The sequence below is a fragment of the Tympanuchus pallidicinctus genome, unplaced genomic scaffold, assembly GCF_026119805.1.
Source record: "Tympanuchus pallidicinctus isolate F22 unplaced genomic scaffold, pur_lepc_1.0 scaffold22, whole genome shotgun sequence".
Taxonomy (NCBI): domain Eukaryota; kingdom Metazoa; phylum Chordata; class Aves; order Galliformes; family Phasianidae; genus Tympanuchus; species Tympanuchus pallidicinctus.
Window position 1 is genome coordinate 13334183 of NW_026294739.1, and position 23566 is coordinate 13357748.

At 44.7% G+C, this 23566-nt stretch overlaps 1 protein-coding gene across 8 annotated transcripts in view; it reads right to left on the reverse strand.

Moving 5' to 3' along the window:
• Positions 1 to 23566, reverse strand: part of TP63 (tumor protein p63) — a 110709-nt gene that overhangs the window by 18319 nt on the left and 68824 nt on the right. For 7 of the 8 annotated variants that reach the window (XM_052687459.1, XM_052687454.1, XM_052687458.1 and 4 more), the window contains 4 exons: positions 4095 to 4281; positions 2249 to 2364; positions 1804 to 1913; positions 792 to 928 (listed from right to left, as the gene is read on the reverse strand). In XM_052687459.1, the coding sequence (XP_052543419.1) occupies positions 792 to 928; positions 1804 to 1913; positions 2249 to 2364; positions 4095 to 4281 (550 nt within the window). The remainder of the gene's footprint in view (positions 1 to 791; positions 929 to 1803; positions 1914 to 2248; positions 2365 to 4094; positions 4282 to 23566) is intronic. The other variant, XM_052687456.1, reaches the window with a different exon arrangement.

The window sequence follows — 23566 nt, forward strand, 5'->3', positions numbered from 1 at the left end:
CAAAACACAAACAGCAAAGGAAGTAAAAAAGAAGAGATAGAGAAAGAGAGAAATCAAGCATAAGCCTGGTGTTAACATGCAGTGCTTTGAAAGGATCTCTGCCTGAACCACTCCAAAACTATGTGCATAGCTACTGGCTTTGTAAAGCAGACAACCTGCAAAGAGCCATTGGTGGATCAGTAATCCACAGCGAGTGGATGAAGTGAGCATACAGAACCCACTGTGGAAATGAAAATCTCCTATTTGTCTGTCATTGAAGTTTGCCTCTTTGCTATACAACCCAGTGTTATCACTGAGCACATATGGGAAACCAAGACTGAGTTTCCATTTTTTGCACTTTTGATGAGCGTGTTGTACTCCACAGAGCACAGAAAGAGGCTACTTGCCTTAGGACCTCAGACACACAGCACAGTTTGTGTGAAGTCTTTATCTAGATTCCTGTTTGTGGAAGACAATTGCTAAAAGGATGAGGGAACAACAGCACAGTCCCAAACAAAGCGGTTACAGTGTGGAAGTGGTTACAGTCCCATCCAGGTACCCTGAAGGTGTTGAGATAGAGTCATCCCCCTTCAGTCAGAACAAACAGCGCTTGTAACACCACTACAGATTGTCAAACGTTTTGTGAACACCGGCTCATTTTGCAGATTGATTCACCCAGTGAAAACAGACATTTAATGCCCTCCTGCTTCCAAGCCCATGCGCAGGACCGCTCCATCCCCACAGCACAAGTGCCAGGGCTGCACCTGCTGACAGCGTCATCTGCAATCCGCCCAGCTCTGCCAGCTACTTACGGCGTTTCGTACCATCACCATTCTTTGTGCTATCAGAGACTTGCTGCTTGCGGATGCTGTCCTCATCTGCTTTGCGATCTCTGCCTGGGCAAGCACAAATGCGAGCTTCAAAACATCGGCGGCCCAAGACTTGCCCACTGGGAAGGAAAGTGAAAGAGGACATCAGCCAGCGGATCAGATAGTCACCGTCAGCATCCCTCACACCTTCAAGCTTACAGGAGGCCAAAATCAGAAGCTAGCATCTACTCCTGCTTTACTCCCTCTAGGCCAGTATTCATGAGTTCCATCTCCTGGAAGCTCATCTTAGACACGGTTAGTAAATAATACACAGATTCAACACAAGTTACAGAAGTGAACGGATTCAGATTATCTATCTGCACTGATCCAACTGTTGACTTGATCTTCCTAAACGGAACCTATGCAGAAGGGATGACATCACAGTCAGATTTGAAGGAATCACACAACTACTTAGGTTGGAAAGGATTTTCAAGATCATCAAATTCCACTTTCAATGACTTAAGCCAAATGTGATCAGCTAGAATAGCTGCCAGATGCTTTGTTTTGCTAAGTCTAACCACTGGTCTCCACCTTTTCCCTGGCAGTTTCACAGAAATTTGCTATATTAGAGAGAGGGCATGAAAGCACTCTGCTCAGTGGACACAGAGCAAAGCATCCAGCTATTCACAGGAGGATTAAGCCAGACAGACATACTGGTGAGACTTCTTCCATGTATTGAAACTTTTTATCTGCATCAAAAACACCCTTATCTACTTCACATAACAGCACAGTAAGTACAGAACCTGAACGGTTTGCACCAGACTACGCGTTGATCAACCCAAACCCCCCAAGTGCCAGTCAATATCCAGTTACTGGGCAACTCCTATCTCTCAAGATTTAAAAATGTTCCACGATCCCTAAAATCAAATACATCCCTAAGGACCTTGCAACACTGCCCTGAGCAAAAGAAGAGCCAGAAGGCCATCTCAAGCTACACTTGTTATGCACCACTTACTCTCTGGTTTCCAGTGTGACAATGATGAGAATTGGGCGACGGTTCATCCCTCCTACACAGCTACTGTTACACATGAAGTTGTACAAGACTGTTGTGAACTCAGTACCAACCTGGATGAGATGGAGAGGATGAGCAGAAGAGATGGTGAGTGGTAAGCTCTGCTTTTTCTAGCTGTCCCTCTGAAAATCCCTCCCACTCCCACAGCTGTACAATAAAGAACTAGGCTATCATCAAGTCTTCTCCACAACAAGGCTTCCTTAAATTACAAAAATAAAGAACTCATACTCTGAAGGAATGTAGAGAGTGTCTAAAACCCTGTTTCTGATGAAGAGGGATTAACAGTGATGAGGACAGGGCACGTACAAGATCTTGGCTCCTTTGGCTACAGTTTGAACTCCAACCCTTTTGAATGTCAGGCTGCCCCAGCCCTGAGCTCACAACATACCTGAGGTGGCTCATATGGGACCAGCACACTCTGTCTTCCAGTGATTGGGTCTTCCACGTACTGAGCATGGCTGTTTCCTTCCACTCTGATCAGGTGGCTAGGAGGTGCAATCTGCCCTGCAAGGGCAGGGAGACAAAAACATCACTGACCAACACAAGCTGAAGTGCAGGGCAGCAAGACTTCCCAACCAATAGGAACCCACACACTCTGTCCCACAGATCTATCACAGCACACACATGCCTCCCCAGACCTTGAAACACCTCTTCCCAAATTCTCATCTGCCAGACAAAAATCAAACCAACAAACAAACAAAAAAAAAACCACACATAAAAACAATGCTTCCTTAGCTAACAGATGCAGGGAACGTGATGTTTCTAGGCACCTTTTCAATGTAAAAAAAAACAACAAAAGTTTCCCCTCTTTCCTGCAAATTTTCTTTAGTGTTTCTACAACACAGTTAAGTTCTGAAGAAAGAAGTGTGTCTCAGGTTCACCTAAAGAACTCACAGAATCACAGAATGGCTTGCACTAGAAGGGACTCTTAATACCATCTAGTTTCAACCCCCCTCCTATAGGCAGGGATACCTCCCTCTAGATCAGGTTGCTCAAAGCCCCATCCAGCCTGGCCTTGAATACTTCCAGGGAAGAGGCATTCACAACCTCACTGGGCAGCCTGTTCCAGTGTCTCACCAACCTCACAGCAAAGAATTTTTTGCTGATATCTGGTCTAAATCTACTTTCTTCCAGTTTAAAACCATTACCCCCTTGTCCTGCTGCTGCATGCCCTTATGAAAAGTCCCTCCCAACTCATTTTGCCTCCCAATTCATTTTGTGCTTGAACTGTTAATTTCTTACTCAAAATACAGTGTATGTTGAGAAAACTACTTTCAAAACACAAATTCAGCATTTAAATCACATTCCTCCTTAAAGGTATGTCACTGAACCAAGTATAAACTCTCAAAATAATATTCACATTCTGTCCAAAGCATTTTAAAACAAAAAGCTTATTTCAAAGAACTGTCTCACTTCGTTCTGACTTTCATATCCCAAGTCCCTGCTTGTTTTTATGCTTGTCTAGCTGACCACACTGTACCCAGCCAAGGGATCCAGGCTCCTCAAACACCCCGTTAACTGACCCTTTTTTTTTTTATTTATTACAGTAGGAGGTGAATAATGCACATAGACTAAAACAGATGCTCATCTGAACTTATGTGAACTTAAGCAGCCACAGAAAAATGGAGTCTAGCTCATGAGTTTGCAGAAAGCCCCGTGACATTTTTATAACAGCTACTACTTCACAGTAATCGTGTTTTAATCTTGATTCTTCTCATATGAGTGAACTGATAATGTTAAGCATACAGGAAGGCTGCCTGCAGTTGATGCTGGCACTTAGTGTTATCCTGCCAGAGATAAACAGCCCCTCTGTCTTTGAGACGTGGATTAAGGACTGGAGATGATATTGCATCCTGTTACTAGATCCCTGCCCCAGCGACATGGAAGCTCATTCCTGAGCACAAAAACAGCTGCTTCTCATCGAGGGAGCACAAGCAGAGTGGGGAAAGGTTGCCAGAAAGGCACTGCCTGCTACGGGGACAGACATCCATCCAACCTGGGCAGGCACGAGGTTTATTTTCGTACTTTCTTCTCAAGGACACACTTGCACAGGAATAACTAAAGCACAGGACTAAGCTTCCTGCTAAGCACAGGGAGTAAAAAGCTAAATGAACCACTGCAAGGAGGCCTGCTTCCAAAGGCTTGCTGTGAAATTGCTGCAAAGCCCCTGCACTACTGCTCATGGGCCAAGCAGCTTTGGAAAGGGACTATGAGCAAAAGCACTGCCCTCTTACCCTCGTTGAACTCCCGGCTCAGCTCGTGGTTCGGGCAGCGTTTGACCACTTCGGTGACGTGCTCTGCTTTCTTGTAGACTGGCATAGCCCGGATGACGGCTCCTTGGGGTGGTGGGGTCATCACTTTGATCTGAATGGGGCATGTCTTGGCAATCTGGCAGTACAGCTTCTTCAGTTCGGTGGAATACTGAATGAGGGGAAAAAAGGTAAAAAGAGCAAGAGAGTCAGGATGGTCAGTTAGAGAGGTGGAGGCATACCAGAAGGATGGAGTTGGATTTATACATATGCCAAATGCACATGCACTGCATTTGTTCAGAGAATCACAGAGTCATAGGATCATTGAATGGCTTGAGTTGGAAGGGACCTCAAGGATCATCAAGCTCCAATCTCCCTGCCACACTTCCAAACAAGTGACAAAACAAACGTTAAATCTCTACTTGTTTTAGAAAAGTAGAACATAAGACTAACACCTAGTTTTCCCAAAGACAAAAATGTTCAAAAAGAACTGTGCTATTATATGATCAAATACAATCTTTATTTCTCTTATGCATCCCTTGAACAAGGAGGGGGGTGAGGGGGGTTGACAGAAGGGCAGCGTGTCTATACAAAAATGGAAAGCATTCATTTTACGATACCCTGTAATCCTGGAAGCACTGAAAACAACACATGTAAAGTAATTCATCCTGTTTTGTTAAAAGCCCTCCTGGTTTTGAAAATGGAGTAAAAACCATGAAGCCTGGAACTGAACAGTATTTAAAAGCAAGACCCTGACCAACCTGAGAGTTGTGCCAAATCTGACTTGTCAGTTATCTTTTGAAAGCATCTCATACCTATGCTGAATAACCTACATCAGTCTCCTTACTTTTAAAGTTAAGTATCTCATTCACCAAGGCAGAGAGAAAACGGTGAAATAAGATGCACACAGACCTCAAAGCTCCGAGGAGTGAAAACATTCCAAAAGACCTGGTCCACGTTGGGACCTGGAGCACAACTTAAGAGCTGGTTCCAAAACAGAGGCAGTCACCATCCTGGGGGTTATGTAATGAACACCCTTAGCTAGGACACTCCTACTCACTGTGCTAGTTCACAGCATATTAGATTCCCTTTTAGGACATTCTTGCACTAACGTGCTGGCGCAGCACATCCCCAAACTGCGTTCGCATCTGGAAACCTTTACTCAGCAAAATGCGTGACTTCAGCATGGGCTGAAGTCACTGGTTTCTGTTTAGAAGCTCTAGCTGAATTAAGAATACTCATTTAACAGGAACAGTGAAAAGGAAACTCTTACAAGGTTCACTACACTGTCACCCTAACCCATTTTTCTAGATGTCCCCTGTGCAGAAGACTTTTCACCCTTCTCTGCTGTTCCAAAGCAATGCAGTTCACACTGATACCCAACTTCAGAGCCATTCAGGTTTCTCTTGGTGTTCAGACATCTGTGAATGCCAAGCTCTTCCATAACTAACCACGTAACCCACAGGAATTGCTGGCATTTCCCCACTTCCATCTCTTTGCTTCTAGCAGGGAAAGAAGTGAAAGCTCCAAGGTGGCTGTTTTCTTGAACAAATGTCTCTAGCAGCCATAGTCGACACAGCCCAAGTCCCAGCTGTTCAAACACGGCACCAACAGGTTCATACAGGTCGGGAGCACAAGTTGGCCGTCCACCCTGCTAGGATGGGAAGAGCTGGCACACGAACGGGTGGGTGGTGGGTGATGTGGCAACAGGAGCATTAGCTAGTGATATCCAGAGATTATTTGCATTTCAAAGTGTGTGCGCTGCTAACAGGAAAACCAAAGCTGGGGAAACAATGAAGGGGGATTAAAATTAAGACGAAGTGATCTCTTCCCTCCTCACTCAACACCACCTTGCCATACGGCATGGAGATGCTACAGGTATTTAAGCCAAGGAAGAAGATTCTCTGAAATGCAAAGGCCAAATTGTGCAATGCATTTTATGTGCCTGCAGGCTAGAGATTAAACCCACAAAGGATTTACTCAGCCCGCGGAAATGGGGAACATGCCAAACAATTACAAAAAAAAAAGTTGTGAAACAGATCTAGATGGTGATTTATATCAGACATCTTTTAAAACCTGAAATTCCTTATTGTTTTTTAATTAAAAAGCAATTCCTTGCTAAAGGTAAGAGTGAGCTCACTGCGTTGTCTTTTCACCCCAGAAGTAGGAAAAGATTCTTATTTGAAGGAGGATGAAAGTTTAGAAAGCATACACAGAAAGCCACGTCATCGCTTGGATGTCCCTGTGTCAAGGAAGCGAGAAGAAACCATGCACCCAAATGCAGAGGGACAAAATGAAACCATAAGTACAGCAGCACACACCAGGAGTGAACGTGTCTGGCGTCTGCAAGCATTCAGAGAAGTGAAGAAATGGAAGGAGATGCACTCCTCTGGTGGTGCTGATTATAATTTTACATCTAATATTTTCACTGAGGTTGCAGAGAAGCAGAAAACAACTGCTTCTAAAAGGACAGGAGAGGTGGGTGTGCAACTCAAGCACAAACACAGCAGATAGCATGGGCAAAGGTAGAGCTGCCCCTCAACAGCTCAACTGCTTTGAGCCCTTCAGCTACAATCAGAAGGGAAGAACAGGACCTGCAGCTTACATCTACAGAAACAGCAGCCAAGAACTAATGAGTTACAATGAAAAGATCTCTCCAATAAGGATGCATCTTCCCAAAACTTAGGTTTTGTCAGCCTTTAGACCCAGGAGCTCCAGGCCCTGAACACCACCGATGTGAACTTTGCTTATCAGAGTAATGATATGCAGACCAGAAGCCCATCAAAGGTTGTGATGCACATCTCCACTTTGGGAGGCAAGCAGCAGCAACCCATGCAGAAAGACAGTCAGACAGGATGGCTGCAGCACCTTTCTGTCACCGCCTGCAAGAGTTCAAGCCTCCTGGCTGTTGCAAAGAGCTCAGGGCTGCAGCACACCACAGCTTGGCAGAGATTTCACATCCACCCCAGCACAGTGGCCCACAAGCCTGTAATTGTCAAGAGGCCAGTCATTTAACACTGGTGTAAATCTGTCCGTGGGGTATCTGCTGTCAGACAGTAAAGCACTTGAGCTTCCCAAACTGCCAACTTCGCCGTGACCATAGGTAAACTGATGCCCAGTCATCTACCGGCATAAATAGATGCAAACAACTCGGTCACAGCAACTTCATACTGGATCAGTGATAATCACTATATCCACGGAGTAAGACAGGATATTGTATATAGATTTCAAAGCAAATATGTATGAGAAAACCCTTGAAGCAGGAGCTGTCTCTGTGCATTCAGGGAATGCCTGCATGCATTCTCCTCAGTGGTCCCCAAATCACCCCGCTTTGCAGGAGGTGACAGGCACCCTGCCCATCATTGTGCTACAGGAGATGACTGGTGCTCGCTGCATGAGGGATGAGATCAGGAGATCAGTCACACCCATCATGGAGACCCAAGACAGATTCAGTACCCTTATGCCACTACCTGGGAAGGAAGGACAAGATTGTTGTTTGAAAAACAGTGATGTCAAAAATCAAAACAGAGCCAACATTTAGCACTAGACCAGACTGAAAATTGCCAATAAATGAATTTCTGCCTTAAGTACCTCTTAACTGCCTCCATTTCAAGTATTTAACAAGTCTAAAGCATCACTATTAACCAATATACTTCTGTTACTTGCCTGAGTACGGAAATTAACCTAATTAGGAAAAAAAAAAAAAGTACTAAAAATGAATCTGATCTCTATCAACAAGCCTGTCATTTAGCGACAGTCATTTCCTAGCATGAGGAATAAAAGCTGCGCCAACAGCCTGAGGAGTGGGAACATGGCTTTTACCAGACACACAGCAAAGCTATTGGAAACAAAAGAAGGAAGCCTGGCAACACGTTATCCACTCAGGAGTGAGGGGAAAAGCTTGGCTCAGATTTTTCTTTGGGGTTCAATTGCTGCACGTCATGCCCAAATAAGCAGACTTCAAGAGACTGCTAAAGACAACAGTGAATTTAGCTTTTTGCTTAATAATATGTTTTAAACGGAAAGAAGAAAACATTCCAGCACCCGCAGCCCTGCCCTCCCCACCTGCCTGTGCAGACATACTGTATTACCCACTCTTGGCACCCTGGCTGGTAATTCAGTATCACAAAGCGCACGCCAGCCACCATCAGGCAACACCTGCCTGATTTTTCAGCAAGCCCCTTCTCCAGAAGGTGTGTCAACAAAGGGCTTAAGGGAGAAAACAAAACACTTTTTCACTTCTCAAATGGAAAATTTTCACTAGGAAGGACAGAAGTCTCCTGGAAGTGCTTTGTGCAACATAAGCTGCAGTGGCTTTTCAGCAAGCGCTCAATCCCCCCACAGAACTCTGATGAGGTAAATTCCCCCAAACACTACTTTGGAAATCTACCTCTAATATCTGCCTTACCCTCTGATCTAGCCAAGGGATTACAGCCCTTAAATCTTTAAAAGGAGTGGGGTTCAGCCAGCTCTGCAAATGCTGATGAATGTCAACTTGAAGGTGATCCCAGAAGTCAGCTTACACCGTGACAGCTCTGAGCCCCTTCTGCTCACATCAACAGGTTTTTCAAACCTTCTGCAAACTTCTTTCAAGAAGTCACGTTTCAGCCCTACTCAGTTAAACACTGGATTCATTTCATTTGACGTTTTCAAAGCCATCGTTCAGCTGCAGTTCTCCCCTAACAAACTAACTCTGAGAAAAAAAACAATGGAGAAGCGACGTTTACTTGTGCTGAAGTATGCACAGCTGAGAATAAGGAGTTATGAAACAAGCAGAAAACCTGTGTAAAGCAAGACAAGGTTTACTCATTTAGAATAAAAAAGTGCAGAGAAAGGAATTTACCTGTGTGGAATAAAGAGTAATATTTATGCATACACCTTAAATAGTTTGGCTTTGCCAAACAGCGATCGAACATCTAATTCGCAGTTGCTAGGGATGAGGGCAGGTGTCCATGGGCGCAAAGCTGCTTGTGGTCATCTATAACACGCACAGCTGATTTGTTGCCTCTCTGGGCTGAGATCTTCCATTTCATCAGAGCACAGAGCATACAATCTGCCGCTAGCAGACGTGCAAACCAATGACACGATAGATGAGCTCAACAGCTGTCGGCACCACGCCAGATCCACCACATTTCAGTTCACGCTGGGCCAGCAAGAAGCACCTGTGAACAATTCGCAGCGGATGGATGCCCCACCATGCAACAACTGGGAGGACTGGAGCAGGAGGGGATGCTGACAGCGCCAGGAGCGCTCTGAAGACTTTTACCAAATTCCTGTGCCCCAGGCAAAGGAAATCACAAGTCATCCTCTTTTTCCCCCCCCCTTGGGGAGGGGCAGCCTCACCCACAGGAATCCGCCTGTGCAGAGACTTCAGCTTCACCTTCCCCTTCAGCTCCCCTGCCCCTTCCCTGGCCCTGCCGCCGCACGGCCCGCGCACACGAATGGTGCTCACGAGCTCTTAAAATCTTTCCTCCAAGCGCTTTTCCTCAGGAGCTGCAGCCAAAGGCCGCCTGTTGCCACCTGTCAGCCGCGGGGATTAATTACCTGCGCCGGGCTGGGAGCGGCACATTCCTCCCCAGCCTCGCCCTGCAAGATGTTGACATCAGGCAGGTGGGCCCCGCGTCCCCCGGCTGGCAGCACGGAGGGGACAAGGGGGGGAGAGAAACATGACCCACACGCTCAGCCGGGACAGACAAAAAACACAGAAAAATGGAAAAAGAAGTGGCAAGGAGCATGTTGGTGCAGCTCTGCGCTGCCTCAGGGCATACCGCGTGCCCAACGCCAGGCTGGACGCTGACGGCAGCTTGGAACTGCGGTGAAATAAAGATATATGTGTCTGCGTTGACCTGCTTAGGTAAATGGGAATGGGGAGGGGTGGCAAGGGAGGAGGATGGAGAAACGTAGCCTCCAGCCTAGGATTCAGCAGGCTGGGGCCTGGCTGCCCTCCTGGCACACAGCCCTGCGGGCAGCGGAGAAACGGAGCTGGGCAAGTGGCAAAGCCTGCCAGGAGGTTGCAGCAGACTTAAGGAGGGTGAAAAAGAGGCCTAGAAGATTTGAACACCACTTTCAGAGAGAAACCAGTTCCTCGTTCCCCCCTCCAATTGTTTTTCCCCCCTTTACTACACTTGTATCCAGTCCCATGAGTATCGTGCAAATGCCCTTCCCCAGCAACACAGTACTCCTCAAGGACAGTGCTGAAGGAGCTGAGAAACTGACAGACATGGGGACATGCACCTAGACCCACACTGAAATCCCCCCCCATAACACTAGGTTTGGAGCATCAGCTGAATTCTCTCACCTGAAGGAGAACTAGACCATTCATTCATGCGAATGCTTCAACATCTCCCCAGAGATCTTTACGTAAAATGATGTTGATCAGGAAGTATTCTCTACATTAGGAAGAATTCTACCTCGTAACAGCAGCAAAACCAGAACAAGTAACACTGATATTTTGTAAATTTACAAACTTTACATTTAAGGGCTTTTGCATGTCACTTTTGCATTTACAGACTCGATTCATCAATAAGTAAAGACCTTTCAAGGTTTGGCTTGAAAACTTTTTTTATACACTGAATTTCTCTACCCGTTTCTAAACCGAAACTTCAGCTGTACCACGTAAGTTTCAGATACTAATAATGTCTAGTATTTGCATTTCTGATAGGCTACTTGGCAGAGGAAGTTTTGCAAATGAGGTGAAATGATGAAATGACTAAATTAGCAGCATGCATGCTGGAAAAAACAACAATGCAAGCCAATGCTGAACATCCTTCCCTACACCCAGTAAGTACCCAATGACTGTGGGATTCCACATTACAAAATGCATAGGTATTTTCACACTGAATGAAGTAGCTTCCACAGGGAAAACTTATTCAATATTGCCTAAAATCTGAGGTACATTTCCAAACAGCTGCTTGTAAACATAAATTTACACAAACAAAATACCCTGAAACTATCCCAACTGTAGTACAGCTCCCTCAGAAGGAACAGGACAAAGCAACTGTGCTTACCTGGCAAACTTACCTGGCTTTGAACACTGTATCAACTCCCATAGGATTAGAATGCGTCTCAGAGTTTGACTTTGCATATCCCTGTGATGTTATTTTCCACAGACTCTATCAATTAACTGACATTAACACTGCCAATTTACAAGCCATCAGTAAAACATTAAGTCTATTGTACTTCCATCCTTGAAGAAGGTTTCTTTAGGATCATTTTGCAAATAAGGCCTCTAATGGGGTCTCAAGATGCACTGCTTTGCTTTTACCTTCTCCTTCACCCTCCCCACTTCAAGAGGTGGGCTGGACACAGGCTGTTATACTGTTTAACTCTCAGCCTCTTAAGCTGACATCTGCATATCTCCTGGTGGCTTCTGTATTACAGATTACCACACAAGACTACTGCACTAAGAAATAATCACTGTAGAAACCCCACTCATGCTAACCCTAATTAACAAACACTAACTTCTGGCAGAACGGTGCATAAAGAAAATAACAACCAACCACCAAACCCTGGTTCCATTAACATGAATAAGCTGTAAGAGCCCCATATAATATTAGAGCCTTCTACAGAGAAGACATATGCTCTGGGTCCTCAGCATAAGGATCTCAGCATGGGATACAGCCACAGGTTTAAACAGCTCCAGACAAGCTGAAGATCAAGGGGATGAAGCTGGGTACAAGGAAATTTCAGATTTAACTTCAAGATGCTTCTTAGTTCCCTCATCTGCAAATAAGGGGATTTCATGGATATCTCAGAGGAAGATGAACAAGTCATTAGCACAGCATCTGTTAGAGCAAAGAAAAAACCAAGCTGGATGAGAGAATAGTGAAAAAGTACCAAAGTTGTTCTCGCAGCACAGTCTTTTCCATTAGCAACATCTCAAGCAGTGATTTTTGCCAAGTCAGACCCAGAGGTATCAGGCACCATGCCAGATTCTCTACCAACCATTCAACACCCTAGAAAGCAGGACACTTTGCTAGAATGATGATAGATTTCCACCCAAATTCCGGCTCATACCAAACGGCTGACCTGCTTGCAAAATCCTACAGGGTCAGCATGTTGCATGTTCACATGTCAAACATCGACCCACCATTCCAGCTGGGTCACTGACAGCCTCAGGAATGATTTGCAGAACTGCAAGCCTGTCATCTTTGCACACTTTCCTTCTGATGAGCAGCTACAGGAGAGAAAATTCAGATGAGTCAAAGCTAAAGGCAAGTTTAGTGTCTTGTAACCTCTCATACTTAATACTGCTCTCCAGATACATTTTCTTTTCTGTACCCTTTTGCTTGACTTAAGCTCTAGTGTTCTGCTTCGAGGACAAGTAACACCTGAAGAAATTCACATAAGTGTAACTTATGTTTTCCTTGCCTCTCTAAGTGCCACTTACAACACAAATGGACTTATCTTACCTATAAAGTTCTGTTTGCATGCCTATGATGGATTCTTCCTTTCTCCTTTCCCTATAACCTGTGTGGGGATCAGGTATTCATCTTACAACACCCTCCATAAGACCTGGGTTTCATTACCTATAGAAGAACCCACAAGAATCCTTCTGAAAGGCACATTATTATCTTTCTAAGCACAAGCAAGATACTCTCTGCTTCTAAAACAGTGAGCAGCTGCATCAAGTCAGTGACCATATAGTTTCTTGACTGGGATGGACATACCCTCTTCGGAGCTGTGCTATGACCACCTGCAGAACTGCTCCCTCACTGGCCCTTGAGTGCAGAACTGGCTACTGCAACCCAAAAGCAGGGCTGATAGCCTACCAAGATGGGAGGATCTCAGATGTGAACTTCAATGCTCTGATGGAAAAAGGATCTACTATAAGAAGTCTATGAGCTCTTTTGTATTTGTGCTCTTAAGACAGACTGAACAGCTCAGATGTAAAAAGGTCATCCCTTTCCTTCCCTTTTTACTATCCCTTCTCCCTCCATTTATTCCACCTAGGGGAAAGTACAAATGCCTCTCCATCCTTCTAATAAACCAAGGTATTAATCACACCTATGGGAGGCGATCGAGGAAAGACAGAAAGTATTAAAAACTGACAGGATCTCAAAGCAGCAATGCCAGTGAAATGCATCATTAAGGTGAGTAATTTTCCTGTTTACTTCACAGGCTCCCCCTATTCCCCCCCTTTTTTCCTCCCCGCCTAAGATGTGGGCAGGACTCATCAAGGCAAAGCTTGGAAGCAAGAAGCAGCGTCCCCAGTTTCTACATAAATGCTGCAGGCCAAAGAGCAAAGGCAAGTTCCAACTGAGCCCTTGACAATAATCAAGCTCTGCGGCGCCTCTGGTCTTGTCTTGTGCATACCTTGCAAGTAGCATCATGTCTTCCTGCTGAGATTTCACTGGCAGCGCACACAAGCACCTTGTCCCTTGGCTTCTATTTCAGAAAAAGAAAGTCCTGAACACACACACACACACACACACCCCTGCTTTTCTGCTTTGAGAAAGACCATTTGCCTCTAAATCCTCAGCATCCTTTCAGATGCTGAATTTACAGGTCTTTTCTGTTCTCTTGCAGGAAGATTAGAGTGAGTCCCTTGCCAAAAGGGCATTGAGTTTTTTCTACTCACGTCCAGGAAACTTTTCTGAGTCAGATCTTATTACTTTTGAAACAACGTACAGGTACCAACAAGTCTCTTCCATGATAACAGCCAGGGCCTGTTCCATTTCCTGATCACATTACGCTCAATTTCCAGAATTACATCTATGCAAATATTGTTCTCCTGCTTGCAGAGCATTTCATTGAATAATTAAACCAAGGAGCCAGCAAAGCTTTTCTGGCCATGACAGACAGCATGGCCAGCGATGCAACAAACAAGCATGCAGATAACAAGCAGGCCTCAGTTTTCTTCCTCTAGACGAAAACTGTTTAAGATGCTCTGCTTCTCCTAAAGGACAGGAAATCTAAACAGAACCAAGTAATTTCTACAAGCATCCTTCTGTTTTCAGGATTTGCCAACCTTAGAGGACATATTCTAGGTCTGAGTTGCAGCAAAAAAAACATAAGGATGAAAAAAAAAAAAAAGAAAGAAAACCAACACGTGTAACATAGCAAGTTAGATTTATGTGGTAACTGCCTCAGATTTAAGTTAGATAAATAAAGTACAACAGCAGCTCCACCACACTCAGGATGAATAATGACTAAGTCACAGCTTTACATCTTATTCACACAGTTAAATTTCGGGGATGAACAGCAAAAAAACTCAGAAGAATACAGTGTCACTAGCTATTAACCACCGTTTTCAAGGTTCCGGGATCTGCATTTTATCCAGATCCTCCTCTCTCCCAGCCCTCCCCTTCCATTCTCAATGACCCAGCTAAGCACAGTCCTCAAGTCAACTGATGTGGTTTCTCCTGAGCCTACTTTCAAAGTCAAGGCATGATTCAGCAAGGTGTTTAAGCAGATGCCTACCTTTAAGGATGGGAGCAGTCTTGCTGACTCCAACAGAACCCTACATTTCACAGGGAATATTCACGTGCTAGAGGTTATGCACTCCCTCAAGTGCCTTACTGAACAGAGACCCTCGTACGATGGGAAACAGTTTATCAAGACCACATTGAGGAACACAGTGTCACTGCTGCAGCTGTGAGGCCACCAAAACATTCCCACCTCCAGAACACTGTGCCTCAGCCCCAGGCAGCTGGTGAGGTCAATGCTGTGGCATCTTCTCTGCTAGGAAGATCAACAAGCCCATCCCAGGCTCCAGGTATTCCTCCAGCTTTCTCCTGCCAGCAGCCCTAAAGCTATGCAACTGCAGCAACTAAGAGAAGACAGCCATTCTGTGGAGCAAAGCAAAGAGAAAAGAAGGCTTTGCAGTGCTACCAGCTGCCCATCCTAGACCTCTTCTAAAAAAAAAAGAAAAAGAAAAAACAAAACCTTCCATTTTTTCATCTCCTACCCCAAAAAAAGGGGAAGGAAAAAAAAAAAGTCATGTTCCACCTCACACACAAGCCAAAGGAACAGTTCACACAAAAAGGCTCAAACACAGCACAGACAACACATATTCCAGTCGATTCTTCGGTAGCTTTATAACTTTGGAAAGAATGCACAACTGCATAAAAGCTGCATGGATCTGGATGCACTGTAAAGGCAAATCCGCAGGTCTGAGAGATAAACTCAGCAGGGATAATCTTCCAAACCCTTCATGACTATTTCAGATCTATAAATTATTGGAAACAGATGACAGTAATTAATACCTAAGCAATTGATTTCACTTAGTAACTGAAGGATTACCTTGCCATCCACGTGACCTAACTGGAAACATAGCAGGAGTAAGTGTTGATTTAGATGCAAATCCTCATGAGTCTTGCAAGTGGCTTTTCAAGAAAAATACCAGACAGCTCTTTGTCCCCACTACCCCTGGAGTGCTCCACTAGGAAGCAGCAAGTTCTGAAGACCCCAAGCCACAGACGCTTTTTGAGAAGACTTATCATTTAAAGGGACACTGCTATCCCAAACAAAAAGCATCTCTGTTACTAGATTACAGTGAGAACAGGAATAGTTCCTGGGAACCACCATTTTCAAGTCAGATTTCCCAACTAACCACACCCAATTAGTAAGTGATGCCATATATTTTAAAATCATTATTAATTTTTGAACAGCAGATTTTTCACTAGTGAAGCTTCGGGATTTCCTTTATCTTTCCACTCTCAGTGTCCAATAAACCCAGCATCCTCACAATCTTATATGGGTTAAAGGCAACTAGAGACAAACTCCTTCCCTCTTTGAAAAGAAATAAAAGAAAATGAAGCAAAACAAGACAAGAGTTTCAACATCAGAACAAGTTATTGGCTCACACTGTCTGGCACTCCTTATGCATCATATATGAGCTGTAAGAGAAAGGTGCAAAGCTCCTATGGACAGAACATGCTGTTGTTCTGCAGAGTGCTGTACAGATGAATTAAAACCCTTACAGGAAGTCAGCTCTGAGATAGCTACATAGTCAATCTCTTGAGCTGGCCACACTGCAAATGCTACTAAGGGCAAGGCCCGTGACAGCTAACAGAAGATGCCATTAAACCACCAAATTAACCCAGAAGACACTTTCCGTCTAAGCACTAATGAATCCATGGAGAAACAAATATTTAGATCTACAGTTGCAGACAAAGCACCAAGATGCAAGAATGAGCCCTAAACAGAACCAGAGATCACAAAACACACCACATGGACACAACTATGCTACTGATGCTGTTGTGCCCATCACGGCATCATTATCTCAGTGTAAAAACCGTGCCTGCTCAAGGCACTGGATAAAACACAAAATCAGAATGCAACAGATAAAACTAATCCAGGGAAAAATACTTGGGAAGAAGCAAGCTGGCGAGGAAGGAGAAGCTCTAGTCACAGCACAACAGCTACCTGACCCTAGAGAACAGCAAATGACAGAGGCCCAGATAGACTGCAACTGTTGCTACACACTCCTTATTTAAATGCAATTTGTTTAATCTCAAATCAGATTCAACCATCAAAGGCTCTCTTCTGTAGCATACTGACAGTTCACTTGAAATCTCTGCACCTTTAATCCTTTAATTAGCTAACAAAAATGCTATCTCGACTCTTTCACCAACTGAAGCTAATTTTCTGCACGGAGCTTCCAACTTCTGCAGGTAACAGGTTTTAGCTGCTCACGTAGCCAAGGGGAAAAAACTAAGCAAGTCCCCAGTCCATTCTTGTACAAGCTGATATACGCTCCTCTATATGCTGCATCTCCAAAGAATATGCTTCTGAAAGACTCCTTCACAAAAGCAAGATGGACCTATTCTCACATTGCTCTGATGGGCTGGGAGGCATAATTAGATTGCACAACTCACTGAGAGCGAGCAGATTCTTCGTGTGTTGGTACAGAGGCAGCTGAAGGAACCTGAGGAATGGGCAATGCTTACACAGGAGCAGGACAGAAACATGAGTTAAGCCAACATTTGTGCAAGACAACATCACTTCTGCCGTGTACCTTTGGCCACTTGCCTTGATGATTTTGGGATGAGATCTCTGAAGGAAGCAAAGCAACTCCCCAGTAGCCAACTGTTCTGGAGGCTACCTCCAAAAGATTATTTCTTCAGAGATGAGCTCTGCTATTGCTCAAAACTGCCAGGACAACACAGCTCCAGAACCAGAAAATGAAGAGTGCATGAATCATCAGCACATCAGGAAAGAAATCCATTCAGGCAGCTTATATTATACATCAGATATTTTCTTCAGTTCAGCAGAGCTAACAACTCTGCCCATCCTGCAGGGCAAGAGGGCCACCTAAAGTCTCTTATCAGAAGCTCTGAATAACATGGGAAGTGAGGTACATCATGCACCTGAATGCAGCCCTGAGGCCTCCTGAGGTCACGATGCTCCCTGCAGGGCAAGGCAAAAGCAACCAGCACTTGCTTGAGGCTTGCAAAGAAGGCACACCCATAGCACAGCTGCAGGGACTGCTGGCTCAACACAAACTAATCCAGCACGTGACATGCTGGAGAATGGGCATCACACACTGCAAAGCCATCACTGCACAGCCCCCCAGTCTGGCATGCTCGAACTGCAACATGCCAGACCTACTGAACTCTGCCTGTTGCTGCAGCACTACGCAGACACATTTCTTTTTCTAGACGCAGCCTTGCAAATCCATGCAGCATAGATGAAGCCTAACGCTTGCTCTAGCATAGGTGTCCACCTGCTAAGCCTGGCCAAGTCACAGGAGGCTTCGCTGTTGGCCAGCCAGCGAATACAGGTGAAGAACAGCACAGTCATCAGAGACTTGACCAACGCATGGAAACACAGAGGTAAGTATATCTGTGCTCTACTGAGCACAGTGGAAAAGCCCTGCCTACATCAAAGGCAGAGGACAGGACATTCTACACCTTGCAGTTCCCTAATTTGCTTGTGCTCTGGGTTCCTTGAAGAACATTAATCAAGCTCTGGTCCTGTGCTAATCAAGCACTCATGGCAGGATTTGGTGCTAGGCAAGGGAGAAAAAAAATAAAAGATACTACCCAGGTAGTATTACAAACTATACCATGCATAACAGAGCACTTTGAATGCACTTCTCCTTTGGCAGAATTTTAGAAGCACTACATTCACATTCTGCATCTTATTCAGTCCAAATGAGTGAACCCAGCTCACTAGCTGGAAATCCAGCCCACAAGCCCAGGAGAAAGATCTGAGCAAGCAGCTGCACCCTGCTAACAGCAGATCCCACAGTCATATGCAGTCTACACATCCAAAACTCACATGAGTTGTATGTGTAAACTAGAAATATGGCTGTGTGTGCATCTCAGGGGCACGCTAAGGAAGAAAGGAAAGTAATGCAGAGCTCACCACTAAGCAGAACAGGATAACCTCTCCTACCTGCCTAACCATTTCTGCTGCTCCTGAGTCATATAAACGTTCTATGCTGCCACAGGCCTTAAAATGAGGCATTTCAAGTGCACAGTTAGAGGCAGGCAAACACACTGTGCTAAGTGCAGCTGCTAAAGTCTCATTCTACATTCAGTTCTTACAGCACACAGAGGACAGGAGCAGCTGGCAAGGAGCGCCTGATCGGGAAGCTGCATTCTGGTGTCTGGGCAGTCTGCCTGGTGACTGGATCTCCACACTCCTTGATCAATGTATTACCAAACAGCCTTCTGCTGACAGTCCTCAGAGTAGGTACGCCAAAGCTGTCAACAGTTACCAGATTTGCTCCAGGCCAGAAATCAAGCTCATTTTGCAGTGCCAAGATGAGCAGGATTCTTTATTCTTTATTTAAAAAAGAAAAAAAGTTCTACAGCACTCTGAAAGCAGCTAATCAAATTATTAAAGTGCTTAAAAGTTTAATGAAGAAATCAAAGCTATTAAGCAAACATTCAGCCTGATGTCTCTTTCCCTTCTTACCCACCCTTCCTCAATGCATTCAAAACCTCTTTTTGCTATGCTACAACATGTTTAAACAGGTACTGAGATACAAACAAGTCTTGGCCCCATCTCATACAGAATGGATTGGTTGCAGATGTTCTCCTGCAAGCTACATCTTGCCTTCTGCAAGAGCATTCATCTCCAAAACACATCATTTCACCTACTTTGCCCGAAGCCAAAACTCAAAGGTTATTTAATTTTATTTTTTTATTAACTCTAACATACCTACAGCTGTGCAAGCAAAACGCCAGCTAGTTTATCAAGGCACAAAGAGGTGAGTGACTGAGTTTAGATAAATGTGACCAAGTCAGAGCAGACATCTTTCTGTTCACCTATGCAGCAGCCAACAGCAATGTCAGGGATGCAATAAAACAAAAAAAGTGCTGTATTTCAGAGAAGCCTGACATATTTCACTATCTTCCTAGGACAAGTCAGACATGAGCTCATACAGTGGCAGGTGAGTCAGTGACGAGTCAGACAAGAGCTCCTTAATTAAGCTTTAGGGGTGGATGATCCCTCGAAGGTGTAATCAGATTGGTATGGCCAGTGGGAAAAATAAAACAACCAAAAAAAAAACCAAAAAAAAACCTACTGGAGTGAATTGCTACACCCTTGGTGATCCATGCCAGGCTGGCCAGAGAGCCCCCAGCACACAGCAGCAACTACTCTACACCACTCCCCAGAAGCCTGCATGCTGAACCCTACTTCTCCTGGGCACTGGGAAGTGCTGACTTTCCCATAGCGAGAAGGTCATGCTGGAGTCACATCACAGACACGGTGTGATCCAGGGGTGCAGGGTAAGGTGAACCCCAGCAGTTTGGGCTTCAGAGCCAAGCGGGCAACTGGTAGCAACTCCAGCCTGTGGGGTGGAGAGAAGCAGTCACAAGTGAGCCATTCCCAGTCACTAAGCAGCAGTTAATCTTGGCCATATGCTTCAATGACACTTAAAATACTACCAAGCAACCCTACTCAAGAAGACCCTGTAAGTTCTACGTTTAGGAACCATCCCTAAAACGCATTTCAAAACACACATCAGAACAGCAGCGTATTAAAAACAAAACAGCCCCATTAAACAGATTGAGATCAGTGGTGTGACTAACAGCATCGGAGTGTTTTGTGCTCACAACGTTAGACATGCAGCATGGAAATGGTTTTCTTCCAGCACGTGTCCCTGCAAATGCAGCCTGGAACCAGCGCATTCACAAAGCTGCTCCTCCCAACAGCTCTTCCATGCATACCAGCAGCACCAGTGCAATCCAGTATTGCATAGAACAGCTGGAAAATAAGCCCAGAAACAGAATCCCACCTTTGTAGTACCTTAAGAGAGGCATAGCAAAGGAAACCAAGAAGTGACTCACCAGAGAAGTCAGCATATTAAGGGGCTAACAAATAAAGATTAAATTTAATTAAAAATGTATTAATTATTTATAAGACCAGTATTTTAAAGTAGTCAGTCCATGTGCTCCATTTCTGAGAACCTTTAATCTTTACAGAACTAATGATTGCTCTTCTGAAGCTTTTCCTAAGGGCTGTCATCTTTTTTTTTTTCTGTTAGTGTTGACACTGTAAAAGTCTTTAGTGAGAGAAGTAGAATTGCAAGCGATTTTTGGAGTCTCCTTTGCTCACCAAGTGCTGGTCAAGAAAGTGACTCAGAATGAATAACACAAGCAGTGTGCAGCAGAAGGGACAGGAAACAAAGAACTCATCATAAAACCAGTCGCCACCTGACTTGATTAATGAACAGATGACATTTAGTGCTCAGCCACCTAAGAAACATCTCATGAGAATACTTTGCCACCCATGGTGATGCTGATGCTCGAAACACAAACAGAGAGGGCATGCTGCTGGACACTGAGCCCAAGAGCTCTGCTCCCATCCATTTGCCCTAGGAGAGGCTATAAGGACACATCTGACAGCAAATCTCTGCTCAGCTCCATTTTTTTTTCCCCAAGGAGGCCAGGAGCAGGGCAGCTCCCCGGCAGAAGCTCCCAGCTGCAGCTCCCACGGGTGAGCTGATGAGCCCCGACAGCAGCAGGGCGTGTTCAGCCCAGCTCATCACTGCAGCTAACACAGCACAGCTCACACACTGTCACACTCCAGATACACGAGGAGGAAGAGGCTTTCCTTTGTGCCATAGCCTCCACACGGCCTCTGCATCAGCATATCCCATACCTGATGGGCCTCATGCTGGTAAATAGTGAGCTCTCGAGAGGGGAAGCAATTAACCTAGTCAGGACTTGGGCAGTTCTGAGCTTTAGCCTGGAGATATACTTAGGTTTGCAAGACAAATCTTTTTACAAATAAGCTTTCAGGCCTCTTGATTAAGTCTAGTGATACAGGCTGCAAGCAAGCAGCAGCCCCAGCCATTCCCCCAAGCATTTCACATTGGGGATTTAAGTGCTTTGCAACGTGGTAGCACAGTCCTGACTTTGAGGGTGGGCACGTAGAAATGCAGGGGAAGAAATGGAGGCAGAAGGAATGCCTTGCACAACGTTACCCAGATCAAATCTAAATCACAGGGCTGGGGCAGCACAGAGGCTGGGTTCAGGGTCAAACCCTTAGCTCATCTGTACTGAGCTCTACCCAAGCAGCTCGGGGCAATGCTGCTTCTCTCCCCAAGAGGGAAGCACAGTGAACCCCAGGCTCCAGATGATCCACACAGGGATGCTGCTCTTTAAACCTTGCAGAGCAGCATGATCATTACTACTAAAGCAGGAAAAGCCAGAAAAATAGACCTTATTTTCCTTATTTTGGCAACTGATGCACATCAGCAGAACATGAAGCACTCATCCTCCTCAGAGGAGCAACTATCTTGCCCTCTTTCAAACAACAAACAAACAACTGTCATAGAATACATCTGATAAGATGATGGAGAAGTAGCAGTTCACTTCTGTGGATGCATCAAGTTTTGCTCCAGTGTTTAAGTGTTATCTATAACAACTGGAAATGTAAATTCTGTATAACACAGAGATGCCATTTCTCCACCCTGGTCTATTTGTCAGAGAATCTAAGCTCTTACTTGAGTAGCTTATTCTACTCTGTTTACCATAACAAATCTGACACACCTGCACATGAACAGATTTCCATTGCATAATAAAGTTCATGCTCTTTCTATACAGAAGTCATCTCTACTCAGCATCCCTACTCAGGACACAAAAAAAAAAAAAAAAAAAAAAAAAAAAAAATAGGACATTTCTTCATAGGACATGGTCTGCCAAGCACTGAAGCTAAACCCTCAGTATACAGAGCACCACCAAAGCAACACAAAAACCATCACGTTTGCCTCAGCACACCACCAACTGTTGCTTGTTCTGTATCAAGTTGTCAGGGAAATAAGATGTACATGGCTGCAGTATTTCAACTGATCTGAGGACAGGAACAATCACCTCCCAGGCCGGTCTTTGTCTGCAAGGCAAGCAATACTTCTTATATCAACCTGTCAGAAAAACCTTATCGGAAGTAATTTAACATCACTCATTGTTTTTGCTCAACATTTGTTTAGTTTTTTGTTTTTAGGGGTAGTTTGGTTGAAACATCTTCAAGCAGTACTCATTTAAGGCAACTTTTTCAGAAGCTCTCCATGCCCCAGAGCATGCTGCCTCCTTCCTGGCCTGGCTGGCTACGACCTGCAGGAAGGGAAGGAGGCAGCTCCTGGGATGCCACATCTGAGCAGTGAAGGCTGCTTTGCAGTTCACATGTTTCACGCTTATAAAAATCCAAGAGAGCTCAGCAGCTTTTAGGAGCTAGCACAGAGGCAGTCCCTGTGCTGAACAGTACGAAAAAGCCCTGAAGCATCCAGAAACACCACCCCAAAAAAACACCACTCCAATAATCCGACAACGAAAAAAATCCCACACCACTCCAAAGGAGTGCTAGTTTGGAAACACTGGGACTTCTGGCACCTTGGTTTCCCTCCTCTAAAATGGCAACGACATACTGATTTTCCTACCAAGAAAAGGTGTTTGCTGATTAGGGGAGTAATGTTTGTGCAGCACCTTTGAAGATTTAAAGTACTACATTAATCCTACATGTTGTTCTTCGCAGAAGCCAATTTTTAACTAAGCACAGGAGAAAAAAAAAGAAAGGTGATTTAAATAGTGACCCTCCCCTACTTCAAGATGTTCACTCATCTCCCAGCATCAGCTATTCTTATCTCTAAATGTTTTTTTAACCCTTCCTTCTCATACTTCTCAGAAACCGCAAGGCTCATTCAGCTTTTATTCAAAAAATGGCTTCTTTCCAGGCTGTGGCTGCTTCTTGTAAAGTTAATTCCTTTGGTAATGCTGCTGGAGGCACATCGGTATGTTTGGTGTGTATGTGTATATACATATTTTCCCCCTTTTCACATGGTGTTGTTTTTATATACGTGTAGTGAAAGATACCTAATCCAGGATTATGATTCTCTTTATTCCTTTCTCATGAAAGTAGGTGGGGCTTTTTTGTGCCAGTTGCGTTGATGAAAATTATGTTTAATTAACGCTTTTCCTCTCCACAGATGTAAAAAGTTCTCATTAAGAACCCAAGAGGTTTCTTACACTTAGTTCTCTCCCTCTGCATTTTCTCTTTGG